General features: G+C 40.5%; 1 protein-coding gene across 3 annotated transcripts in view; it reads right to left on the bottom strand.

Annotated features, from left to right (window-relative positions):
• Positions 1 to 27579, bottom strand: part of GABRB3 (gamma-aminobutyric acid type A receptor subunit beta3) — a 211302-nt gene that overhangs the window by 106294 nt on the left and 77429 nt on the right. For 2 of the 3 annotated variants that reach the window (XM_071547731.1, XM_071547743.1), the window contains exons 2-4: positions 23614 to 23661; positions 16540 to 16631; positions 16332 to 16399 (exon numbers count right to left, since the gene is read on the bottom strand). In XM_071547731.1, coding sequence (XP_071403832.1) covers positions 16332 to 16399; positions 16540 to 16631; positions 23614 to 23661 — 208 coding nt within the window. Of the gene's footprint in view, positions 1 to 16331; positions 16400 to 16539; positions 16632 to 16800; positions 17278 to 23613; positions 23662 to 27579 lie in introns of those variants that run through there. The other variant, XM_071547736.1, reaches the window with a different exon arrangement.

Genomic DNA, 27579 nt, shown 5'->3' on the forward strand with positions numbered 1-27579 from the left:
GCGCTGTATTGCTTTGTTTATTCCAGTCTGTATGACAGACAACAGAAGATGGGCTGAAACCTCTGCACTTTGACCAGTGAAATTGTACCACTTCATGTGGCAGCCAAATTTGACACTGTATTTTCCTTAGAAAGGAAAACGTATTCCTCAGAAGTCTGATATGACAAAATAAGCTAAAATAGTTTCCTCTGGAGTTTTTTCAGTAAATAAATAAGTGTCCTGGAGCATACATGTTTTTGATCACATGGAGACTACAGCTCCTTCTGAGTAACTGCCTGCTTACCAATGGCTTTTGTGAAAAACAATCAACATACCCTGTCCCTGCTGAGCAATGATAACCAAATAAAATTGAACTTTCATTCCACTGTGATCATATAGTAATCTAAAAATTGACCAATTCCCTCCCGCCTTCCTTCTCTCTATTTTCTAAGAGTCACAGTTTAGAGTGTAGCTCACTACAGCAAAAGGACAGAGGTAGGAGCAAATTAGAAGATATTTTTGTGAAGGTCTGGTACCTCAAGTCTTTTAAAAATTTAGCCCTTATATTTATTTGTATGTCACAAATGTCTGTTATTCAAGGCAAGATAAATAAATAAACAAGACATTGCATAACAGTATCATTAAAAACAAGCACTTTCTGTTTTCAAAAAAATTAACATGGCACAAAAAAAAGATTACTGCTAGTTATGCCACATCAGTAGAAAAGGCAACACAGCAAAGGACATGAAGCTGAGCATTGAGCGATGAGGCAGGATATCCAACTATAGCCACCACAGCAGAAGCTAGGACAAAATCTAGTTCCAGTGATAGATGACCACAATTCAATAACAGATTGAAAAGTAACCTTGATACTTTCATCCTATGATTGCCTTCATCAACACTACATCTAGTCAGTTCTTCACATCCATTATTTCCATGCATCTGAAGATTTATCACTCATTTTTGAAAGGCAGTATTTCATTTTGTGTCCTCTAGAAGCAATTAACTAAATTCATCTTCTGAATCTTCAGGACTCTTACTGCATTATTGCCATGTTTTAAACAAATTCCTCTGAAGTGATCTGCCATTAAGTACAGATTCATCATAATATTTTATTTCAGATTTCCTTTGGTTTTATTATCATGAAGGATGTCACTAACATCAACATATTTAGAGACACAGAATTCAGTAATGCCACACATAGAGTAGGGTATAGATGACATTCAACATTGCTCTGTAAATTTATAATCAAACAGCATATAGGGCTGCAAAGAATTTTAGAATTCATTACCACATTTTGTAGTATCAGTCACAGAAGGACCTGGTAGGTTTGCATTTAGTTTAATTCAGCAGTGTTTTCAGGGAGAGGAAGGGATCTGGTTTTCCCACAACAGCTTTTATTTTTTCCTTTGTAGATTGCACATTTTAGGAAAAGGTCTATAAAAGTATTGATGAGAAAAATGCTGCCTTCTGCTTTGCAGCACAAAAGATGTAAATAAGCAAAATTCAAGAGGGATGAGAAAGAAAAACTGCAAATGATTGATACAGAAGCCTCATGTGATTTGGTCACTTGCTGGAGCTATTAACAAAAATCAGTCAGGGACTTTTAGAGGAAAGTAGTAAAAAATTACTATGACTTGAAGACAACAGTTCAGTGAGCACCAGAAGTTGAATTAATGGGTATACTTATATCTGAGTGGAACAATTGTTCTTTCAGTTAAACCACTTTACATATACAGAAAGCTTTGTGCCATCAGGTTACTTAATGACACTATGCAATGTGTCTCTTTGGGTATATTAGAGGAATACAAGGCAAGATTATAACTGAGATCCTTAGAGATGTGACTAATGAAAGAAAAGGCTAACACCATGAGTATTAAGGCTAGATTACTTCTTGAGGAAGCCTAAGCAAAAGGGATCTTCTTCAGAGCTTGAAAGCTTTTCTTTTTAGTGTAAATATCCTAAAATCACAGACTACCTCACTGGAAGGTATCCCATCTTCCAAATCACCTATGATGATATTAAACAGACACATATAAAACAGATAAAGAACATTTCACTAGTGGATAATAATATTGCAACTTCTGGCATCCCTTTCCAAATTACGCCACCAGCATCCCAATTTAAAAGGCACCCAACACCACATAAATTGGTATGCCGGGAAAGACATACAGCATCAGCGTTGATTCAGTCAGGTTAATAATATATGAGCATGTGACTAAAGTGGGTCTACTGGAAAGATAAGCTGATCAACTATCTTAAATGCATTTGCTAATTCACTGCCCATCTTTTTATTTCTTTTTTTCCCCCTGTCCATTTAAGGGGAATGGCTTATAAAAAGAATTGTAGGCAGGTAATCAGCATTTTTAAAATAGCTAAGCTATTCCCAAGCTAGCTCAATCATTTTTCTGAGGGGAAAAAAATGGAAGAAATGCCAAAGGAGACACCATTTTTCATTAAAAGGAAATGAAATATTTCCTCTTTAAAATTGATTTCTCTTAATCACCTCTTGTTCATCACACAAATGCACAGATATTACTAACTACTTCTCCACACATTCCATAAGCCCTTACTGCCCAAGGACAAACAGCTTTCTCTGGTCACACAGTGTAAAGATGAAGTCCAGTCCACATCATCTAGGCAATTAATTTGCACCTACATTCTATGTGCCTAATGAAGACTTCTTGTGGGACTCTAGTACTTTATTTTCATGAGAGGGGTACGTATGCAGGAAATCACCCACATATAGACCATTATCTATTTAAAGTGAGGTGAACAACATATCTGAATTTAAGTGCATGTTAACTGCCCACCACAGCTGTCCTGGGTATCACCTCAAGCTCCTTCTTTTCTTCATCGGTAGCTGTCACTCACCTACCACAGCTTTCTGCTCAGTGATACAGCATTTGAACTGTGTGAAGTTGCTGTCAATGGGCATGAAGCCAAACAAGATCAAGAGACAGAGTTCATCCCTGAGAAACAAGTGTGCAACAACAGTTTCCCAACATGTAGAGAGTATCTGTCCACCTGTTTTCTCAAAGAGAAAAAAAGGAGCTCTGACAGCAGGGTAGAGTCAAGAGGTCATGCAGGTGGCATTCACTTCACTTACTGCCAGAAGGGTAACAGATAAGCATTTGGCCCAAGGCACACTCACGGTACAGAGAATGGAAAGAAACAAGCTCTCAGCTTCTAATATAGGTACTGCCAGTTAGATCAGATGTATCTCCCTTTAGAGAGTCACAGCTCTCCCACTAGAAGTGATGGCTACATAACCCTACAGGATGCAATGAATTGCACTTTTTGGATATATCTAACCTAGCAAATAAAGTAAGCCAAGGAGTTTTCTTTTCTGAAGGACAAGCAGGGTTGCATGGCACAACTTGTTTCTATCCAGATTAACTTATTTCACAGCACAAGTATCCAAGATGCCTACCTAGCACGTGCCAACCTTCAGAGAGTGTCAAACCTGTGAAAATGCTGGCCCAAAGCCATGATAATGATAACATATGATAAGTGCATGCCTGAGCACAGGTGCCATGCTCAAGCACAGAAGTCTTGACATTCTACGTATTATCAGGAGCATCACAACTCTTAAATTTAGCAGAGCCATAGCCTAAGGTTGAAAAACAAGATTGAGGGTCATAAATATCATTCTGCAAGTCCTGCAAACATCTTCCTATGTAAAGTTCTAATTGCTTTGGGAGACATTTTTGTTACCCAAATAGAAACATTTTACATGACTGAAAAACGCTTAGAAAGGTCAAGTGTTATCTGAATAGCCTAGGAGATCAGAAGCTAAGGCAAATCACTTCAGATGCAGAGTCATTGTGTTATCTTGTAAAAAAAAGGCTTAGTCCATCTTTTGTATCTTTAACAAATAACAAGACTTACTGCATTACTCAGTAATTTTGAGAATTTAAATACATTTTTGTACTATTATTTTCAACTTCAAATTTTCAGTGCATTTTAAAAGGCACAGTAATATCAGGAAACACCATGAAAAATTATCAGCTACTTACAAAACAACATTTGATTGAGTAGGAAAAATGGTTTTCTTTAGTTTACATTTTTGCCATCTATGTCTGGAAGATTCAGTCTCTTACTCTTCCTGACTTATTTCCCCACTGAAAAATGTGAGTGAGGATCAGCTTTCCTGCATAGTCAAGAGCAGCTCCTGGAAGAGGAAGCCCTCAGCTTCTTGATTCTGCTTTGGCCCAGAGTGAAGGGCTCTGCCCAACCAAGCTCATGTAGCGTATGAATTGGATACAGCTCGACATCTGACATTCTAAGTAAGCAATGCACTCACTTGCTAATGGGTAAGTAACTAACTGAATGGGAGACCTTAAAATATCCCTCATGTGAACAGGATGTAGTCATGTGAATGAAGCTCTTCCTTTCAAGTAATTTTAGGGATAATAGGTTAGCATAGTAAGACAGTGGGGCTATCATATCTCGATTAAGAGCAAGGGATTGGTTATTTTTCATCACATGGATTTGAGCTTGCTTTTAAAGGTTATCTTCTCTGTTCTACATGTACTTTGATTCAGGACTCATACAAAGTCTACCTAAAAACACTCTGCAGTTCAAACTGTATACAGAATTTACATGCAATGCAAAAACCTGCCAGGTAATATTACTTAGTGCTTCTAAAGCTCAACTGTGTACCACTTCAGAGCTGTGTTCCACTTACCTTTGAAAAGGCAGGTTAAGAAGGAATAACAGGTACAATTCATCACAACATTAACTGAAAACAGCATCTATCCTAAGGCAGTCAACTCCTTCCATTCTCTTTTCCATCCATTACCCTATTACTACCTCCAGACAGGCCAAAGTGCCAACTGTCCAGGACAGAGTGAAAAGGGTTCCTCCTCCCCCCAACCAGCCAAGGGAAAAAGAAGAGGGAGAGAGGAAAAAAAAACAACTTCCAAAGTCAGGTCTATGCTGAAACTAACTACATGTATTTATACAGAAAAGAGAAAATTAAGAGGAAACTACAATGTAACACACACTTACACAAGTCATGTATAACAAGAAATAACTTCCCACTTCCCAGTAAACACAAATTCTACCATTTTAACTACAAATCATTCTAGAGAAGTTGGTTCTTCAGAGACAGACTTAAGCAGAGAGAAAAGCTAGGAACAAATATTTTACTTCCCTCAGATAACATGATGTTAAGCTGGTGCTCTGGGCTTGGGCCTCCCCATCCCTCCTGGGACAGCAGAGTGTCTTGCTGGCACCACAGCTGTGAAGCAACTGACCAAGCCACACCCACACACCAGCTCTTACCCCTTTTGAGATGATGCAATATGGTATGGAATACAATATTATTGGCCAGAAGAAGTCAGCTGTTAGCTAGCTCAGTCCAGCTCAAGTCAGCTGACAATTCCCAGGCCTAGCTGAACTTTTAAAACCTAAATTTAGGACCATCTGGCCAAACCCATAACATATTCCACCCCTTATTCCATACCATATTACATCACTCATATCTTACATCTATCTATTCCCATCTTAAACAGTCTTTGTGCTTTCCAGGGCTGTCTTCCACCCCTCCATATTGTAGGCAATAGTCCATTAGGATGGGGTAGGTACTTAAGGCAGGAAAAAACAGTTCATCATTGGACACCAACACCAGTTCAGCTCAGGTCTTCTTCATCTCATGGTTCATGTCCTACAACACAAAACTCAAAATCCAAGTTACCTTTTTCCTCAAGGTTAAATGTCCTTGAGGCACACATTGGGATTATCCCATCCCCTTCTCAGGGGTCACTGTAACCTCATTAGGGTCACTATCCCCACACTGGAGTCTCCAATCCCCTTTTCAGGGGTCACTATCCCCACACTGGGGTCTCCATCCCCTTCTCAGGGGTCTCTATCCCCACACTGGGGTCACTATCCCCTTCTCAGGGGTTTCACAATACCGGATAACCTGGGAAATAATGTCCATGGTTAAATCCACCCCTCGGCCTTGTCCACCTGCAGGTGGGCTGAGGCATCCTGGGCCCATTGAGCCAGGAACAACTCTCCCTTATGCTAGTCCAGGTGTGATGTTCCTTCATTAGCTCAGCCTTTGGGCACATGAGCATCCACATGATGAATCTCTACAGATTCTACTCAAGCAGCAGTGTCCTGCCACACACCAACAGCCCACATGGGCCTCTCTATGCATCAAATAATCTTCTTTTATCGGTCCAGCCACCCTCAGAGGGGCACTGGCTGTCATCTACAAGTCAGTGTAGAGGTACAGTCTTGGCTAGTTTTCTGGTTCAGCAATGTCCAGTAGACTTGGTCGTTCTCCTCCTCCTCGCAGCTGGAGGCAGGGCAGCTTAATCGCAGTTCTTGGCTCTCTTCTGGGATCTCTGCTTCAACATGTGGACAGCTTTTTTACCAGCTTTCTTACGTTTTGATTTCCATACCTGGACTTCAAGCACAGAAGCACATGCACTGTCCCACCTCCTCATGCCTTTCCCCTGGTCACACAGGCAGGACAACAGTTCACCATGTGACTCACGCTTGGGGTTTGCTCTCTGTTGAGGTGAGGCAGGAGAGACAGACAGCTTGCTTTGGCTGTGAGGCTTCTCCTTGCAGTGGCTGCATTCACAGCAGCTACCAGTTGAGCTGTCTGAACTCACAAAAACAGTCAGTACAAGGAATAAAACAAGTATCCAGTAGCAAGAGAACATTGTTTATATTAGATGTACCCAAGCAATGTAGATATCAAGGAATGTTTCTATAACAATGCTCCCGGGAACCCTGCCAACCTTCTGGGACACTTGCTAGTGTCCTTCGTTTCCCGGCCAATGCACCAATTATCTGTCCTGGGTTGAGCTGGCAAAGTGCCAACTGTCCAGGACAGAGTGAAAAGGGTTCCTCCTCCCCCCAACCAGCCAAGGGAAAAAGAAGAGGGAGAGAGGAAAAAAAAAACAACTTCCAAAGTCAGGTCTATGCTGAAACTAACTACATGTATTTATACAGAAAAGAGAAAATTAAGAGGAAACTACAATGTAACACACACTTACACAAGTCATGTATAACAAGAAATAACTTCCCACTTCCCAGTAAACACAAATTCTACCATTTTAACTACAAATCATTCTAGAGAAGTTGGTTCTTCAGAGACAGACTTAAGCAGAGAGAAAAGCTAGGAACAAATATTTTACTTCCCTCAGATAACATGATGTTAAGCCGGTGCTCTGGGCTTGGGCCTCCCCATCCCTCCTGGGACAGCAGAGTGTCTTGCTGGCACCACAGCTGTGAAGCAACTGACCAAGCCACACCCACACACCAGCTCTTACCCCTTTTGAGATGATGCAATATGGTATGGAATACAATATTATTGGCCAGAAGAAGTCAGCTGTTAGCTAGCTCAGTCCAGCTCAAGTCAGCTGACAATTCCCAGGCCTAGCTGAACTTTTAAAACCTAAATTTAGGACCATCTGGCCAAACCCATAACAACTTCTGAAGGGCCACTCACTCTTACTGTCTTAAATAACTGCTTTAGAACAAAAAATACCTTCTTATGGAAGTGCTCCTCTCTGTTAAAGAGCACTCTGATGATCAGCTCCGGCTGGATACTGGTCATACACTGGATAACCTATTTTAAGCTTGCAGAAGAAGTTGTATTCAAGGACTCAAGTCCCACTGGTACAACCATCCTGTACAGAGCTCTGTATTGACATAACTTCACAGCTTCCAGAAACTCTACTAGCTGCACCAGAGGTACCTCTGGCGTCTCTGCAGAGTGCTGTATCGTGCCATGGAGACATACCCATGAACTAATGAAAATTCAACATTCATTTTAGTATAAAGGAAAAAGTCATTAACTGCTATTGAACTGCCAATTATCCAGTATAACTGCAGACTTCCCAGCACAGCTGTTTTACCTTCCCTCTCTGTTGTGTGCAATATTACATTCATATTGCAGGTTACATTATCACAGGGACCTGTAACCAGCTTCTAACTCCTGAGAGAACAAATTATTTTGCCAAAATTATTGGTTTAAATCTGTAATAGTGAATAATGAATTAGACATGCCCAGACTTGGAATTTTTTTCCTTGCAATATCTGCAGTTATGAGGAACTCTGACATTCAATTACAAATATTAAACGAACTGTCACTCTGCAATTATTCTTCTTCCAGCTATTTTTTATGACTGTGTCACAGGGGAGAAAAAAGAGAAAGTTTCTCCTGGATAAGCTAAAAGCCCTGATGGAAGCTAAATACTACTCAACCTCTTTCACTGCAAGTTTTTATGATCTTTCAGTATTGATAGATTGCACTTGATACTACTCATGTCTAAATTTTTTATTTAATCACATCTTTATTGAAAGAGAAACTGGGGAAAAGTGTATTGTTACTCAATCATCCCAAATGTTGTAGTGACACCTAAGCAAGACTACTCTCTCTGAGAGCCTTGAGATTCAGGGCATCTCAAGTCACAAGTCACTGGAGGTTGCAAAAGTACACTAGCGAAGTCTTAACATGTGGTCATTGTTTTCTTCCTTAAGGATTCACTACCAGCCAGTCCCAGAGTCAGGACATTTGGCTTTGTGGACCTCTAGTCAGATGTATCATGGATGTTTCTGTGTTGGTATGTTGTTTTCTGCCATGACATTACCTGCTGTGCCTTTATCAAACTGCTAAGCTTTCTGTATGACTACAGACATTAAATTATCTGCATAAGAATTCAGTGCATTAATAAAAATCTTCATATAAATATCACTCTTTCCTTTCTCTTTTTTTCTTCTGTCTTCAAGGGAATAGAAAAAAATTCCTAGGCATAGAGTAGATATACATCCATACAGTTTCTGAGAATTTTCCACTCCTGTTAACTTAAACTAGTGTATTTCTAATTACCCAGGCATGATGAAAGTCTTTCAACAGAAGTAAAAATCTCCTCGTGGTTACATGCACAGAAGTCCTGACTTTGTAGTTTACAACTCTTCTTTTTATGACCAGTATATTTGAAAGGACATACATGTGATGCCTGTTCCAATCAATGCAAAGGTACTGAGAACAGAATGAGGATTCACACACAACGCTTGATATTTAATGACATCTCAGGTGGCAAGGCATACACTTATGACACTGGCATTTATTACAAATGACCTTTGGGAAACCTCTCATCTTCTATGGTATCAACATGATACCAGAAGGAGTGTCTGAAACCACGTCAAGACACACTTGTGAGCACTGACCAAAATAATAATTAAATAAGAGCAGAGATTCATAGAAATACAGTGCTGGAGATCTCAAAGAATCAGTTAGCCCAGTCTCCAAAGGCAAGAGCAATACCATGGAGAGTTATTTATCAGATCTCTTCTTAAAAACCTGCAACAAAGGAGATGCTACCAAAAATGTAGCTAGATGAAAGCCAATCTGGAATCAATTTATTTCTTCAGGTCTTACTCCATTCGGTTCTAAATAGCAGCTGATCATCCTTCTCTCACCACCAGCATCCTGCATATTGGGAAATTTATATCCTCTTTTCATTTTGTTTTTCAGTGCTAAACAAATCTGCTTACTTCAACATCACTGGATATGCCCTGTTTTGTAATTATTTTAATTAGAAACACTTTTTTCTCTTTGTTACACCTCCTGTTTCCATCTCCCTGAAAGGCAGTGCAGAAACACTGGACACAGCATTCTTGCTCAGGCTTAACTAATGACAGAGAAAACCCTGTGTCTTGTTAATGACACTTCCATTTATGTGCCCCAGAGTCAGCTGTATCTTTTTTCAACTATATTGAATTCGTGACTTTTTCACTTGCTTTGGAATCTGGTCCAGTAAAACCTCTCTACATCCATTTTTTAGTGTCCTGCTGCTTAGCCAAATCTTTATCATTTTAAATACTGGATTTTTTTCTTCCTTGTAAAATCCAGCACTTTGTGCTTGCTCCTTTTTTATTCAGGGCCATTCCTCCAATTTTTAAACACGATTTTGAATCCTTTTTATTCCCCTGAAATGTTTGCATTTATTGGTGATTGATATTATCACAGATTGTATCTATTTCATCATCCAAGCCTGCATGATTCAACGTTGGCAGCTGGAGTTGGCCTTTAAATAGTTTATTGCCACCTCCCAGCAACATTAACTACCTCCCTATCTACCTCCTTGTCTCTGCATAAGCAGGTAGTCCTTCCCCTTCAGAGGAGCTGCTTTCGACTGCAGATAAGTAGAAGCCTGCCATCAATTCTCTAGGCCAAACAGGAGCCATTCTCCTATCACATCATCTTCTACAAGATTTCTCTCTCTCTGTCCATATGAAACATGACAGGGATGGAGAGAGTGAGGCAGGCTGGGAGAGTTCATGGATACTGTCCCGATGAAGAAAAAGAGATGGGCACAATGCAGAGGACGAATGCTCTTGTGACCAGACGGCAACTAGAGAGCAGTAAGCTGCTAAGATAGACTGTCCTCCAAGATCAGTGCCCATTGCTATTGTCTCCTAGTGGATGGCTGCCGGATCATCACCAACACAGCAACAGCAGTCTTTGCACGGCTATGCTGGTCTCAAGAGATGTGTCCCTGCTTGGGCACTATTTCTTTCTTCTTCCTTTATTTTTCCTGTACTATCTCTCAAAATAGTGAGTGTATATACATATACATGCACGAAATGATGTACATAGTCTATCTGCCACAGTATGATCTACTATTGTCCCTAAATATCTACAAAGGCAAAAACAGAATATAAAGTTTCATACTCCTGTGATTTATGAACTAGTTATAAGCACTGCACATGTGAATCCTCTTCTAGCTAGAAAACTTGTATTTGCAATATGACTAAGTAACCATTTTACTAGTACAAGTCCTTTAATTTCTCCATCTGAATCTTCAGAGTAAAGTATGTCACAACTCACTTATGATTGCCTGCATGAGCTAACTTCGATATTCTGCTTGCAAAGGATTTAGAAAGTATCTGTTTATGGCAGGAAATATAAGCTACATTTACGATAGGAAACATAGGTTACATTTCACTGTGTCTAGCTGCAGCTACTCAAAAAAATTAACAAGTTGCCTTGGCTCTCTCCATAGCCATTCAGGAAACATGGACACCTCCCAGAAAGATTAATGATTCCATCTTAAATATAAGAAACACACAGACATCTAAAATACCTGTTGCAAAATAGTGAATATCTCCTTCTTCTGATTCCAGAGGGAGCCTGATAAGCTTTCGCCATGCATCTAGGGAACAGTTCACTCACCTAAGCAAGGGTGTCTGATGCCATTTTGGATGCCTGGATTATGCAGGACCCCTGCAGAGGGCTGGCAGCTACAGCCCAAGAACGGTGTGAGTTCCCTAACATTCCAGAGAGGCAGCTGTAATCCAAACACCTTGAAGCACCAAAATGTTATCTAAGAAGCACTGTTAAAGAGTCTCACACATTTTAAGGTCACGAGCTCTTTGGATTCCATCACCCGTATTGAAGAATAAGACTCAGTTGCTTAAATTTCAGGAGCTGGAGTCATGACTAACACATGAGCGCACTATCATAGCAGAGGACTTTCAAAGGATCTGAACCATCCTGAACTGGAAACCAGAGGGCAAGTATGATACAGTGAAACCAAAATGACAGTAGACACCTTTCCCCAACCATCCACATTCTGTTCTAGGCCTCCATTAACTGTAGTTGTAGAGTTTAGCAATCCAGCTCTTATTTAGACATCTAACTGTATGCATTTTAATTCACATAAACCATATCCACCAAAATCTAAAGTAAGATGTTACAGATTTCATCAACAGAAGCATGATGGTTCTGCACTCTCAGTACTTCAGGTGAAATATGAATTAATTAACCTAAAAATAATTATTTATGTATCACTGTCTAAGGAAAATAAACACTATCTAGTCTCAGTGAGTAGTAACTTCAGTCAGCCTTAGAGTATCAACTAAAAGAGTTTGTCAGAAAGATGTCAAAATTGCTTTGAAAATCAGCAGGTACCCAATGAAGTTGATATGTGTACCTGCAGCTTTTTACAGGTACATACGTAAAAATAAAAAATTACGTTGTTAGCATAAAACAGATTATGTCTTTTTCAGAGTGTTAGCACAGAATAGATTGCATATTTCAGAAACAACACCACAAAAGTTTTATTGCCTGACTTTACGTCAAATTTTTTGAGTACAGTATTCCCAAAACTGGTTGCCTACATAGCAAATGGTGCCTCCTGGGTTTTGCTGGTTTGATTTTATTGAATTAGAGCCTTTGAGAAACCCAGATGAACAAGTCTGAAGTCTTCTCTGTCCATAAAGAGAATGCAGACAGCACTTCAGAGGGCAGTTGCACAGGTTTTCTTTCTTGCAGGAGATCATACATGCAAAACATTACCTCTAAGGAGAAAGGTTTATTTTTGCACTGATTTCCTTGTTTTCTCCATCCACTTTATAACATTATTTCCCATAAACTATAAAACGCATTATAAAATTATAGTAAAATAAAAGCACAGTACCTTAGTCTTCCAGCTATAATGATGACTTTAAAGAGGGGGTTATTTGGAGGTTCAGTGCATTGATTATTTAACTTCTAAGATGTGAAAGTATTCGGGTCCTTGAAAATTTTATGCCTGGAACTAACACATTTGATTCAGATCAAATGTTGAACAAGTATCAGACTATAAAACAATTGCAAATCATGGACACCATGTGATTGAAAATAGGCTGACAGACTAGTAAGAAGCAGGAGAACTCTTTCTTCTTCTATTCATATCATCTAAGGAAAACATATGAAACACAGGAAGACAGAACACAATCAACCCAAATCATGAAAGATGATAAATTACACAGCTAAATTATTGAAATCTGAAAACAGTAATCTTCCATACCCTTTATTTGTAAGATAACTTACAGTATTCTCTCAGTACTAAATCTGTTGTTATTATTGATTACTATTTTGTTTGGAGATATGTATTACCATACAATTTATAGCATTTTTATTGCAATTATTGGAAGTAGGCACAAAAATAGGTAGGTGCTTAAGTACCCAATCACAGGTATAATTTGCAAAATAAGCAAATAATCATGGGAAAGCAGATACAAGTAAAGCAGAAAAGTAAAGTACATACCGAGATACATATATATATATATATATGTATATATATGTATATATGTGTATATATATATATGTGCAAATCATTAATAGACTGCAACCCTTCCTTGAGCAATGCTCTTCTTACATACTTCTTAATTAATTCTGTCTTGCTACCACATATGTATCTCAAAGTATAAATATCAAAGTATATGATTTTTATGTCAGACATGTCTAGTATTTTCAGCATGATGTAAGTAACATAGCAGAATAATTATTTCAATAATTCTACTCAGTATTTTCAAGATGTTATGAGATCCAATACAAACTGGTTATTTGCAACTTTTCAGTAAAACAATTTGATGCTTTGCAGTCCTGATACTTTCATCTGTCATCCTGATCCAGCTTAGCACTTCATCAAAAATAAAAGAAAAATGTTAACCATTCCATATAAGCCAAGGAAGATGCACATGGCTATTCAATAAGTCTGTACTAAAAAATAGCTACAGGTAGTCTGGATCTAGAGGGCAAAGGATTTTTAGTAATTTTCAACTGAGAGACTAAAACTACACAGAATTTTTAAATGCTGGCAAGCTAAATGAATAACTAGCTACTGAGGCGTCATAGAGGAATATATTATATATAAATCTATGGTATGATGAAGAACAGAAAAGAGTATGATACAAGCTGTAATTCCACTTACAAAGAATTGTCATCATATCACTGACACATTACAGGCTACACTGTAGTAGCTACACTACAGACTGCCTAGAAGGCAGCATAATAAAACTTGCTGTAATAACATTTTATTTATGTCTATAAAATTGAAGAATGTTAAATCTCTGGTTATTTTATTTTTAATACAGATGAATTTTAACAAGCTAATTTATAAAAGGTTACACCAATGTCTAGATTTAAATCAAAGGATTTCACATCCATACTACAGTTCACACAAAGAAATTCTTTCAATAAAGTATTTCAATAGTGATGAGGCTAAAGGTCAATGCTTACAATATCTGCTTGGAATTAAATGAAAGAATATGTCAAAGATTAAAAGTTTATCTGGCAACCAGCATGAAGTTCAACAGCTATGCTTCAGGTCTTCAAACTGTGACTTTTTTTCCCTTCCAAATTACTACTCAGAATATGTCTGTGAGATATCTAGAAAAGCTCTTTCTGATCGTCCTTATTCATTATTCTCTGCTATCTACTCAAGAATCTTCACAGACTAATACAAAATAACTTAAAATAAGTGAAAGTGATCAACTCAGGCTGTACTTGAATATTGTTGTGCTTAGTCCAAGATGACTTCTTTCACAGGGAGATGAGACAAGTTCAGATGAAAGTCTGGTTGTAATAAGGTGTTCAACAATCAGAAGCCCTTCCTGTTCATTTTTCCAGAATTAGTACAGTTTTTATAACAATAGTACTTTTTTATAACAATAGTATTTTAGCAACTCCCTTCTGAAACACATTATTTCTTTTTGTTGCAAGATCCATATTGGTATTTCTTAGACTTTGCACTGCCCCATGAGAAGACATACGAAAACCCACTTCTCTACAGCTGCTCTGGCAACTAACGTGCAACAGCGGGCACTGACTTGAGGGGCAGCTAGGAACTTTATTAATTGGTACACTGGCTACTATCTGGGGGAAAGCAATGCTACCCATCCTCTTGAGGAGCTCCTGTATCTTGTAGTCAAGATCTAATTACCCAGCCTAGCATAACAAGCAGTGTAATTACTTACTTTTCCTTATGTCTCTGCTACAGTGGTTTGGACAAGTTGTTATTTAAACTTAACAACCTTTTCGTCAGCTGGGGAAAAAAATGCACAAAAAGCAGCATTCATCCTCTCATTTTCTTTCCAATCTCAGTATGCCTTCCTCTGATATTTACTGCCTAAGTGGCACTTCCCATACACAAAGTGCTATATATTAATTTAATGCGTCATGTAATGCTTCCCTAACCCTGGAGCATAGCCAAAGGTGGGAAAGGTGGCAGTGGGGATACTGAAGTCAGACTTTTCAATTACTCTTCACTGAGAGTAATTTCATTCAGCTTCCATTTTTTTTTTCACTTGAGAAGCAACCTACAGGCACAGAAAAGCCTGTGAAATATACGAGTTGTCTCTGCAGTTGCCTGAATCTGCAGAAAACCTAAAACAAACTCTTATAAGTAAGAACTATCTCATCTTTTCCTCCTGAATAAGTAAAAAAACTGGCATTGGTGACACTTTTAACTGCAAACAGGTAATTGTACCTCTGTTAAAAACATTTTTTAAAAGATGAGAAGTAGAGCAAAAGTTTTTCAAAATTTCAAGCAAAGCAGGTGAAAGGTACAGGATTAATGAAAATAAATGGATCTTGTATAAAGTCAAGCTATGCCAGCTTGTAACACTGCAACAGTGCATTGAAGAAGGTGTAGTGCACCTTTAGTGTCATATCCACTACGAGAGAGATCAGCTCCCAAACATGTAATTATTAATTTTAATGCCATAAATGTAACCACACCATTGCAGAGTAGGCTGTTCTTTCTACATCAGGTTTGCAAGAGGAAGAATACAAGGGGGAAACTAAGACACAGAGACGACTAATTTGCTCAGAACGTGAAAAATCCACTTCAGATTTAGCATTAGGACAAGAAACAGAAATTGTAGCTTCTAATCCAGAATCACCAAACTATACAGACGGGAGGACCAAACCCAGAAACGCACTAAACACCTCCCTGTTCATCAGTGAACCCGACAGCTGCGCACAGCACCACTTTCCGAGGCAAGACTGCAATTCTTTCAAAGTCCATACACAACCGCGCCGGCTCTGGGTGCTCAACGATCCTTAAAGCACTCGCACGTGTCAGACTTTAGCCACGGACAAGCTAGGCTGTTGTTTACCCCTGGACCGCCAGGAGATGCTGACAGCCGCGGCCCTTAGCCACCGGCCCCGGGAACGCCGCCGGCCCGCCCCGCTCCGTCCGCATCCCGCCGGCTGCCAGGCCGCGGCAGGTGCCGCCGGAGCCCCCACGAGCTGCGGCCGCCCAGGGGGCTGAAGGGCAGGAGGAGGAGGAGGGTCGAGGGAAACCGGCGGCCCGGCACACTCGCGGAGGCAGCCACCAGCAGCGAGAGGGGAAAAGGGGGAGATGGGGGAAAGCGCATCTCCAGGGAAATAAAAGTTTTCAAAGGAAGAGGGCAGCATTCGGCGCCCCGCGCAGCCCCGCCGCCGCCCGCCGCGGCAGCAGCGACTTCGTGCGAAGGGAGGGACGGGGAACGGGCAACCGTGACCCGCCGGGCGAGAGCCCCGGCGCCGGCCGGGCTCCACCGCCACTCACCATGTTGACTTCAGAAACCATGTCGATGCTGGCGATGTCGATGTTCATCCCCACGCAGACGGGCGGACCTGCGGGCAAACCAGACCTTTACCCGGTGGCGAGAGGTGCGCGGCCGCGAGAGCCGACCCCGCCGTGCGGGAGAGGCGGCAGTGCTGGGCAGAGCTGGGGGGGTAGTCTCCGGGCGGCAAGCCCGGGCAGGGCGACTCACCTCCGAAATCCGGCCGCAGGCGGATGTCGTAGCCCTTCAACAATTTATCCACAGTTTCTTTCACGAAGGACATGTTGCCAGGATCGTTCACACTGTAGAGAGAGAAAGACGGGGGTGTCGGGTGGGAGAGGCAGAGGACGGGGTTCGGGGGGCAAAGGGCGACGGCGGGAGTGAGGCGGGTGGTGGCAGCCGGGGAGCGCATCAGCTTGTTCCCCTGGAGAAACGCATCCCGCACCGCCGCCGGGGCACGCTGGCTCCTACCTCTGGGCGCAGCAGACCACGGCCACCAGGACAGGAGCGGAGAAGATTCCGAAGATCCTGCCTCCCCCAAAGCCCCACATCCCTCCGCTCCGCGCTCCCTCCGCGCAGCAGCAGCAGCAGCAGCCGCCGCCGCGATCCGGCTGCCCCGGCTGCCGCTGTGGAAGAGGCGGAGGCGACAATCCCTGTTCTGCCCTCACCTCGTCCTCTCCCCACCAAAAAAATCCCCCACCCCCTGCCCCAGCACCGCCGCCCGCGCACCCGGCTGCGCCCGCCCCGCGGCCGGACGCCGCCGAGCCCCGGAGGAAGCTGCCCTCCGCCGGAGCCCGGCCGCCCGCCTCCCCTCGGCCGCCCGCCCGCCCTGCCGCCTTCCCGCCAGCCGGGAGGGGAGGGGACGGGAGGGAGGACGCCGCCGTCCCTCCCGGCGGAGAGCCCGAGGTGGGGCGCCGGGAGAGCGGGACCGGCGGGGCCGGGGCCGGCAGCAAGGGGCGGTGGCTCCCCGGGCACCGCCTCGGGCACGCCCTCCCCCCACCACGGCACGGGCCCCGCGGCACCCGCAGAGAGGTGGGGGTGCCCCCTTACAGCCCCCGCGGGGGACTTTCTGCTCCCTGCGGCCGGCTTCGTCTCTTTGGGAGGGCGAGGGGGATCCTCGGGGTAGGAGAGAGACTGCGGGGCCAGAGCAGCTCACGGAGTACCCCCTGGAGCCATGTGAGAAGGGACTTCCCCGGCGCCGTGCCGTTGCCCTTCCCTGCCCCTCGGCCTGCTGCTGTATGTTGGGGGACTGTGCCCACTTGCCGCTTGATGCATCCTGGGAGCGCTGTGCAGGGGAGGCCGCTGGGGCGGGAGAAGGAGCTGGCCTGGGAGCCTTGCGCTGAGATGCAAGAGTCTCAAGGCATCCCCGCCAAGGCCAGGGGTGCGGTGTGCATGTACCCTAGAGCCGTGCCTGCAAGAGTGCCATCAACACAGACTGAGATGGACATTTTTGCCAAGCAAGACCTCCACTGGCTTCAAAGTATGTATAAGGGTGCTTGTCACACGGGACGGTAATGAAGGGAAACTGCACTGGTACCAAAGAGATTTTGGGTGAGAGCTGTCACCTGTAAACTTCTGGTGCTCTAAAGTTTGTATAAAACATTAGTTGGGATAAAGACATCACAGTTGTTACTATATTTAACCTCCTTCCAGGTTAATTAGTTCTTTCAGTAGGACTGATTGGCCTGAAAACAGAAGATTGCTAACTTAGCTATATTTCTTTTAGTTCCAGAGGCAGCTCCTCAATACCAGAGATCTTCACCTTGCTCTACGAACTTATACACACATCCTTGGCCAGTTCCTGATTCTGGTTACATTGCTATCTGTGTCCACTGGTCCCTGACAAAGCACAACGTTACACAAGGGAGAAGAGCTATGTCTTTCTTTTGCACTTTCTCTCTTGACATCTGTTTTTACTTCTACAAACCCTCTTCCCTTAGAGAAGCTTCTACAAAGGATGGACACTTGAGGAATACTGTGGTGTTATATATAGGTGAGAAAGCATGGATGGCTTTCCATCTCTGCTCAACAAATTCTTTAAAAGAAAGATAAGTGCAATCCATTCCATATGTCCTGACCCTGTTGCTGTTGCAGTTAATAATAAAGCTCCAAATAAAAGAAGGAGCAGGCTCAGGTTTAAAAACAATATTAAACTATATAGGCAATGTGGGACAATGTAGGGAAACTGAACATTGCCAAATCTTGTGGTTTCATATGGATTTTTTATTAGTGCCATAATTACTATGATTATAAAGTAAGTGAAAATCTTAAGCTTTCATTTAAAAACTTCATTAGGCTTATGATGAAAGCTTGAGAATTGTGGCATGAAGCATATATGACTCAAGGGCTCAAAAATGAAAAGTCAATAAACAACTATGATAAATAAATAATAATATAATATTGATAATAATACTAGTAATAACAACAACAATAATAATTAATAATCTGAAGGCCCTGGGTCCTGATGTTTTTCAATGCTATGGATGGTCAGTATTGAAGACCAGTTCTTTCAAAGACTTCAGAGAAAGTGAATCTAGGGAAGTGTACCAATTCAATTCTCTCCTCCTAAATTCTGAAAGAAAGCATTAACACCAAAGAAAATATTTCTTATGAAGAAATTAACATGGTTGAAAAGTGCATTTAAGCACTAGTAACTTTTTTAAAATAGATTGTTGGTTTCATAACAGAAATAAAGAAAGTTAGGGAACACTATTTGTGATTAATGTGCTATCCTGGTACTTTGGAAACATATCTGAGGCAGGAATGAATCAACAGCGCTGTAGAGTCTGTCATATTTTATCACACTTCATTTAACTATTTGTCTTCTTGGTCTTACAAGAAACCATTTCCATTTACTTGTGAACAGTTTAAAGATAATCCAGGTTACAGCTGATGGGACAAGGACATATTTAGTGGCTTATGGAGCATTCGTTCCTTGGAACTCTGGATTCAATTAGGCTTAGCAGTAACCAACGGACATTTAAAATCATAAATGATCAATGAATTTCATGAAAGATAAAAATCATTTCGATCTCCCTGTGACATGGTATTTGCAGTGAAAGTAGCAATGTGGGTTTTGTCTGCAGGAAAGACTCAGAACAAAGCTTCTGTGGCAGTGGTCTCGAGGTAAGACCCACCAACGGCCCGTACAGTGCAGAGTATTTAGGGAAATAATGGAAGCAAAGGCTTTTGGGAAATATTTAATGTGGCCAATAAGAAAAAAGTGACACTGAAACAGACTCCTTGTCCTGCCCTAGAATTCATCACTCTCATTTTGCTTCTGGAATTAGGCTTCCAAACATCTCCTGTCAAAAAGCAAGCATGTTATTTCAAAACATGGCAGGAGGGAGTCTGGGCACTTTTATTCACTAAAGCTAAACAAAGTACCCAGTCACAACCTGTAGATTTTCCATCCAAGATGGATGTATCTCCTGAGAATAGCCAAGACTGCAGGACCTTGGGGTAAAGCTTTGTTTTTCAAAATGTGCCACTTTTCTGCAAATAGTTAAGTAGGGGAGAGGGAAGGAGTGAACATAACTCTGTGGCCTAGTGGTTTGACTGTTACCTGGGAAGTACTATTATTTCATAAATAATCCAGTGATTCATTAATTAATTACTGGATAAAATAAGTCAACGTTCAGTGGTATAAGGAATAGAACCCAATTTTTTCTCCTTTTAGGTGCCCTCATCATTGCTCATTCTCACTCTTGCTCTTTTTTCAGTGTGCAGTCTTCCTATCCTAGTAAAATTATCCCTGTAAAATATGAGACTTTGAACACTGTAGTTCAGAGACTAAAATGCATCACCTTTTTCTACTACTTTGGTGAATGTTCCAGTCTCTGGGCCATTGGACATTTAAGATCTACGCTCCTGATCAAACTTTGTTCAATAAGGTGAGCACAGTGTATGTTTTTTTTAATTTCTTAGCATTGCCAATATTGTAAAGACCATTTCAAAAATGGATGTCTAAACTGCAAAGGCAAGCATTATGTGTGAAGGAGCAGAAGGATTGTCCTTGGGACAATGTAAATACATGTGGAAGAATACAGCTGCCAAGCCTACAAGTGAAAGAAGTCCTTGGGGTAAGCTGGATTACCATGGATTCATCAACTATATCTGGGTTGGCAAGCGCAGAGGATGGTCTGTAGAGAAAACTGCTGTTGCTGGAGGACCTGATATCCATGCCATTCACATTTGCTGTTTCATATTTTTTCCATCCTATTAAGAAAAGTTCTAATCTGGTCCACTAGAGTAGATGCTCCTTAGCAGTTGGAGCATATTCAGTGTGATGCTGAGGGGCACTTTTCAACTTAGTTTCATGTGAAAGGAATTGTGGTTATGTACTCTGAGACTGCTCTGAAATACTTACCAAACCACGGTAAGTAGGAATGATCAAATGATTACTTTGCAAGCAAACTCCTGGTCTGCATTTAAATGCTATGGATTTACACCCATCATCTCATTTCAGAAGGGGCTGAAACAGAGCACACTCAGCCTTTGTCAAAGGACAAAAATTGTTGAAGACAGTGGGACTGGAATGAGAAGCCACTCAAAATTTTGGAACAAATTCCAGTTTTTTGTAATTCTCAACACTAATGGAGATACAGAAGATCAGGCAATGACAGGAAGGCTAGAAAAGAGGAGAGGTCTGGTCACAACTGATGTATTTGCAGTATTACCACTATCAGTTACCAGACTGTAGGAGAAAGACTAGCTTGAGAATCAGGGAAGAAGTATTTGATCACGCCATGCAATGCATCACTGAGCTCTCGTGTTGGAAAGTGGTACTGAGGGTTTACCTGACAAAATGAACTTAACTCCACTTACAAGCTGAGGTCAGAATCACTTATCAAACGTTTTCTTTCACATTTTCCTCTCTGGTTTGTCTCTCACTTAACTGATTTTGATAAAGATCCAGTCTTACCCTGAAGCAAACTGCAATCACAAAGCGTTCAGAGATATAAAAGAGAGAAAGAGACTGAAACTTAAAAAAAAGTGGGAAGCATTGCTGCTATAGCTGAAGTGTTGTCTTCTGAGGAACACAGGACATTAATCTTACTAGGCTGAGACCCATGCTGCTGCTTACCTACTCTGCCTTGCAGCAATTTTAATAGCCTGCTGGTTTAACCTGCTGAGAAGGTGTAATTAATAAAACTGTTTGGGAAAAAATCCACAAGAATATTTTCAACTTTTCCTTCCCCCCCGCCCCCCCAAGACTGAGTTCTTTTGCACTTTTTGAAGTTGAAAGTTGAGAATCATTTTTGTCAACAATACTGTACAACAGAACCATAGTATTTCCTTCAGAAAACTCAACTCTCCTACTTTTTCTCCTACAGTATCTCAGCAGAAGCAGAGTTTTAGAGTGACAGCAGGATCCTGGGGAGCATTAAGGCTTAGGGAACGCTCTGCACTTTGGCAGTTTCATACACTGTGTTTTGCCTGTTCAGGTAATGAGCAGAGGTTATTGGACATACTGTGAGGAAAACAAGATTATGTTTATTTACTATAGATATTTATCAGAAACCATATTTGCTGATGTTGAATAATATTCAATGGTTTATGCTGAGCTTATGACTGACAATGAGTTTATACTGGTTGTCCCCATTTCTGTCAGGGAGATTGTAAGCAGCATTGCATGAATCTGTTTGCTTTGATTGCATAATTTGCTGGTTTACATTTAATTATACAGAAATATTAATGATGTTATGTCAACAGTTCTTATGTAGTGGAGATCTAAATGTTTCGCTGTGCCACATAAAGAATAAGTTATTAATCCATGTGAGTAATGGGGAAAAATTTGCCTTTAATAAGAGGCTTGACCCAAATTCTTTTAAACTGCTGTTAAATTTTTAGATGGGTATTTTTCTTCATAGTTAAGAAAATGGAACAAAAATTTGCATTATCTGAATGAAATTAAAAGTATTCCTGCAACATTTCGTTCCTTATGCGGCAAAACCTCTGGATTATGCACATAATGAGTCAGACACATCAAAATAAAAATCCATTGACACTTTGGCAGAGAAAGAAGTAATCAAGGCTCTTTATAACTCACATTTTTTCATCACAAAGATTAATGATCATGCACTGAAATAACACAAATACATTAGAGAAGCCTGTGGTGCATTAGAAGTACTATTCTTTAAGTCTTTGTCCTGATGAAAACAGAGAATGTTTAGAAAAACAGCCAAGTGACTGAGCTACGATTTGTTTTTACTGTAACTTCAGTTGAAGAAGAGCTATTTTACATAGGACTTCTTTGTTAAGAGTTTCTACTTGAGTGGTTTCGTCTAAATCCCTTTGGCAGGAGCACATTATTTTTTACAAAACAATATGCAGCGACTACTCTTTTTCTTTAAGGCTAGTTAAACCCAGAAGGATGTAGCCCTTATATTTGTGTTATCATATTTATCATTATCTTTACTAATCTTATTTGTTGTAATTAATGTTTATGTGATTTTTTTACCAAAGCATCCAGAATTCCAAGTCAAGATCCAAGCCTCATATTGCAGGAGATTATATGGAGTGAAGAAGACAAGCACAGGTTGTTTAAATTACTTATATTTAAAGGAAGATGAAGTCAGGATCCTAACTGATACATCTATGTTAGGACTAGCTAAAACACCAAGAGATGTTGGTTCCTGGCAGAATTCTAGAAGTGAAAATCCAGGGTAACAAATCAAAATCTATGGGTAGAAAAAAGTGAAAATCTTATTTATATATATCTTGCTCTTATCAGTTGAGTAGGTTTTTTGCTTGTGCTAAGGAGTGCCCTTAACAGGAAACAGTCCAAGAAGGATGAGAGGAAAGGCAAGACTTCAGAGTGAGGAGATGTGTTTATATAGAGGCTGCATCCACAGCCGTCCACGGCCAAGACACAGCACTCTGCTGGTCTTTCTAAATGCATCCTCTTTTTCCAAAGCTGTGCCAGCTAGCCCTTTAGTCTCATTCCCCAAACATTGGCATCAGAAGCAGCCACAGTTAAACTCATAATACACACATCAGGATCATGAGCCATATTCCATCTGTGAAAAAAAGTGTAAATTAAGCTGGTTGTGTAACTATATTTCTTTGTCATATGCATGGCACACAGAGGAAAAATCACTATATATAGATGGGGATCATTATTAGGTAGATACAGAAGTGTATATGATGGTTTATAATATTTTTCATTTTGCCTTAATTTAGGGATTACATTGTGACTCGAGGAAAAAAAAGTTAAAATTTTAAAGGTTTAGCATTCTATTATATATAATAATCACATTTTAAGTGCTTTTAGTAACTTACCTTGTGTCATAAATTGCATATAGTTTTTTGTTTTCTTCAACTGCATTCCTAAAAAGAGAGAAAAAAGAGAATATCATTTGCATGCTCTGTGTTCATTGCAAAACCAAAACATAGTTTAGGGCCCTAAATGTTTTCAGACTATCATTGTAGAATTAGGGATGGGAAAAATTAATCTATAAAGTGACTTGTTCAACCCCTGACATGACAAGATTGTAATAATCCTTTGGAAATTGTCTAAGTGGATTTTTAATTATAGATCCATGACTCCGTTGCCAAGAAATGAAAAAAGAAAAAAATAGCAACAGCTTTTGTGAAAAGCACAATGAAAAAATATGGTTTTGATAGAGTTATGTGAATAATTTTCAACAAAGGTTTCTGATTCATCCAGATAAACATTATTCCATTCAGTTATTTTATTAATTTTTTAATAAATCGAAATATAAAAAAGCACATTGAAGTATGTATTCAATGTAAAGTGAAATAATTTAACTCTGATATTTTGAATAGTTTTATGTGTGATTAAACATTGAGGCTCATGCAAAAAAAGGCATATTGAAAATTTGGAGATCAAGTCTATATTTTTTGAGCTTTTTCAGTTGTAATTCATGCGATTTTGCAGAATACATTTTGCATTTTTTAACTAAAAAGACGATATTCTTTTACCGAACTTTTTTATTGGAGTGTTTTGGAACATGTGGGAAAACAAGTAGTCTTCTGAAATAGTGCTAGTGATTTGAGGGAGAGCAAGAGATGTCTGAAATGTGTTGGCTTTGCTGGAATCAGCAATAAAATATCAGTTTTAGCTAAGTAATTTCTGAGAAGGCGTGATGAATCTAAGGGGCACTCCATAATAAGTATTGATTTGTATCTTACAATCTGATTTATGTCTCTGTGCATTACTTTACCTGTCTGCTTAGAGAAGTTAAAGGGAAACAACTAAAAGCATGGGGTAAATGATCCTGAGTTTGGATGCATTAAGCCTCACTTATATGAGAAAGGTAGATCCTGGGTTTGGTCGCTGTTCCTGGAGTGGTTATGCATTTTACATTAAATCTGCACTGGCTAAAGGATATTAACAGCTGAGTGTTGTAAATGCCCAACTCCCTTGTGCACTGGGTAGGGAGCCATGAGGCTTCTCTCATGTTTTGGATCTCCTTGAAATAGCCAGCCATCTAAAACAGAACTGGTAGGGCTGGGCTGGGCTCAGCTTAGATGTCACCATCTAGAACATTTAAGATGCACTGAGTTACCTGAGACATTGCACAGAGTTATCAGTCACAATACAGGACCTATGCAATACTAATGCTCTACTGAAAGTTAACTGGAGTTCAAGGGGGATACTTTGGAGCATCCCAGTGGCTCAGGATGCTTGTATATGGGAACTGGGCTGAACCTCTCATGTTAGATTATACCCAAGAGAAAGATCCCCAGCTTTGTATACATAGGCTCCATTAACTGAGTTGACTAGATCTCTTTTGACATAATGGGAACACCCAGATCTTGTGTAGACACCTACGTCTAATCTTCAGATTTATCCTACTGCAAATTTCACAATATCTTATGTTCTTTTGATTGTTCTAGGCATCAGGATTCACAAACTACATTGCTCTGGATTTAAAGATCGTAGTATTGCATGTCTGCAGCCACACCTGGGTTTTGGAGATTGATTGATATTCTCAAGTACAGTTTAGTTTAATGTCCACAGTTCTTAGTTGTCTGGTCCTCAGTGACTCAGTATAGGCTTGGGGTAATTTCCTGAGCTCAACAAAGGAGAGAGGAAGGGAGAAAAAGCAGAGAGGGAGCATCTGGAGCCTCAACACTGACCCAAATATATCCCTTGATTATAGTTAGGTATCTCATATTGGAAGAGTCACATGGTCAATATTGAGATGAGAAGACGGCTGGGTTCTTTTCTGAAGTGCACTGGCAACTTGCTGCAAGGTAATGGAGCAACTACTATGCATTTGCAGAGACTGGATGCAGAGAGTCAAGGAGGATGCTCAGCCTTCATCTTCCTTTAGGACTGTGCTCCCAAACACAGCCAATGACACCTGGGAGACAGACACAGCTCACCTTGTAACCATGACAACTGTCATGGTACTTACACCAAATTAGCTATGGGTAGAAGAGGGCACCACTTCTAAACAAACCTGAAGAGTATAGGTGGAAAAAGTATGTAGTTTCAATCTCCTTTCCTAAATATATCCATATCCATAAGAAAAAATAAAATTTGAGTATAATAAGAGTTTCCTCTAATTAGTAGATTTATTAAAATTTTCAGAAGTGTGCAAAACATCATGTGGAGCCACCTTGTGTTTATAACTTTTGACATCTATCAACAAAAATGCCAATGGCAGGATAAAATTAACTTAGTTTCCTTATTGGTAGAGAGTTGATAACAGCAAAGGGAGATCAGGAAAACCATTAGACAATGGAAAAAAAAATTTAATCTTTAAAATGTTGAAGTTTCACAATCATCTTTTATTCAGACTGATAATGCACTTCAATTTTTCTTATCTTACAAAAAAATGTAGACTCATCTTAATGCTGAAATTCTCTTATTCAGCAGAGTGATAAAATCATTTGGTCTCTGCATTGAAAAATGCCTTCTTGTGAATGAGGAGTAATTGGAGTTCATCTTTTACAGGAGTCTCCTACTGTGGCTGTTGCCTGGCACCAATAGAAGACATGCTTCTGAAAGTATGACAAAAGTAATTCCCCCGTTACAAAAGCGCCACATTAAAAGTACTTATATTAAAAGCACTTTGTTGTATATGAATATCATTATATAATTGATTATTCCCATTAAAATGCTTTGCATCCTTATCATAACTTTAATAAAAGAACAAAACTCCTTTGAATATTATACATACACTTGCCTAGAGCCACTATTAAGCAGAGGCTCTGTGTGCAGCCAGGCAGTCATTGATGGTAAATCAAATGGAGGGCATATGTTTTCAGTATTGCTGCTAGTGGAGTTTTTGTTGCTAGAAAGAGCTAATGTTTTACATTTAGGATTATTAAAGTAACAAAAATAGTAACTTATCTTCCCCCCCCCCCCCCCCTTTTTTTTTTGTCCACAGGTCTCTTGAAGACTTAATATAATACAGAAAACCGTAATATGAACAACTCATACTGGAATGTTAGGACTTCCCTGAACTGCAAATTAGAGCTCTGTGTGCTTTTTAAAAGACTCCTCATTTTTTGAATGATACCACCACTCAGAATGTCTCTGTTTAGGATTCCCCCTTGCTGATGTAAACAACAGAGATGAAATGTGTAAGTCTGAGTCGATTACCATGAGCTACTTTAATAATCACTGAGGAGGGCAGAAGCAAGTCCAAAGACTGAAAGAAACACCAGAGGCTGAAATAAACTAAAATAGTGTAAATGTATCATCCTCCAGAAGTACATAGTTATCTATGAACACAGCTCATAACTAGCAAGATATCTAACTTTGGGGTAGGTAGTACTGCATAAAATGTATCCCATCCATGAGATTTAATGGCAGGAACGCTAGATCTGTTTCAGTACACTGAGCATATTGCTCTCCAAATGCTTAACAGACCCATGTCTTTAGGTTGGAATTCCATGAAGAATATCTCTGCTAATATTAAGTGGGCAGCTGTACCCTAGGCTGCATCAAAAGCACCATGGCCAGGAGGTCCAGGGAGGTGATTCTGCCCCTCTGCTCCACTCTGGTGAGACCCCACCTGGAGTGCTAAATCCAGGTCTGGGGTCCCCAACACAGGAAGGACATCAACCTGCTGAAGAAAGTCCAGAGGAGGGCCACCAAGATGATTAGAGGGACAGAGTACCTCTGCTGTGAGTAAAGACTGAGAGAATTCGGTTTGCTCAGCCTGGAAAAGAAAACATTTTGGGGTGACCTAATTGCAGCCTTCCAGTACATGAAGGGAGCCTACAAGAAAGATGGAGGACTTTTTATGACAGCATATAGTGACAGGA

This window comes from Pithys albifrons, chromosome 1 (genome assembly GCF_047495875.1).
Source record: "Pithys albifrons albifrons isolate INPA30051 chromosome 1, PitAlb_v1, whole genome shotgun sequence".
In the NCBI taxonomy this organism is placed as follows: Eukaryota; Metazoa; Chordata; class Aves; order Passeriformes; family Thamnophilidae; genus Pithys; species Pithys albifrons.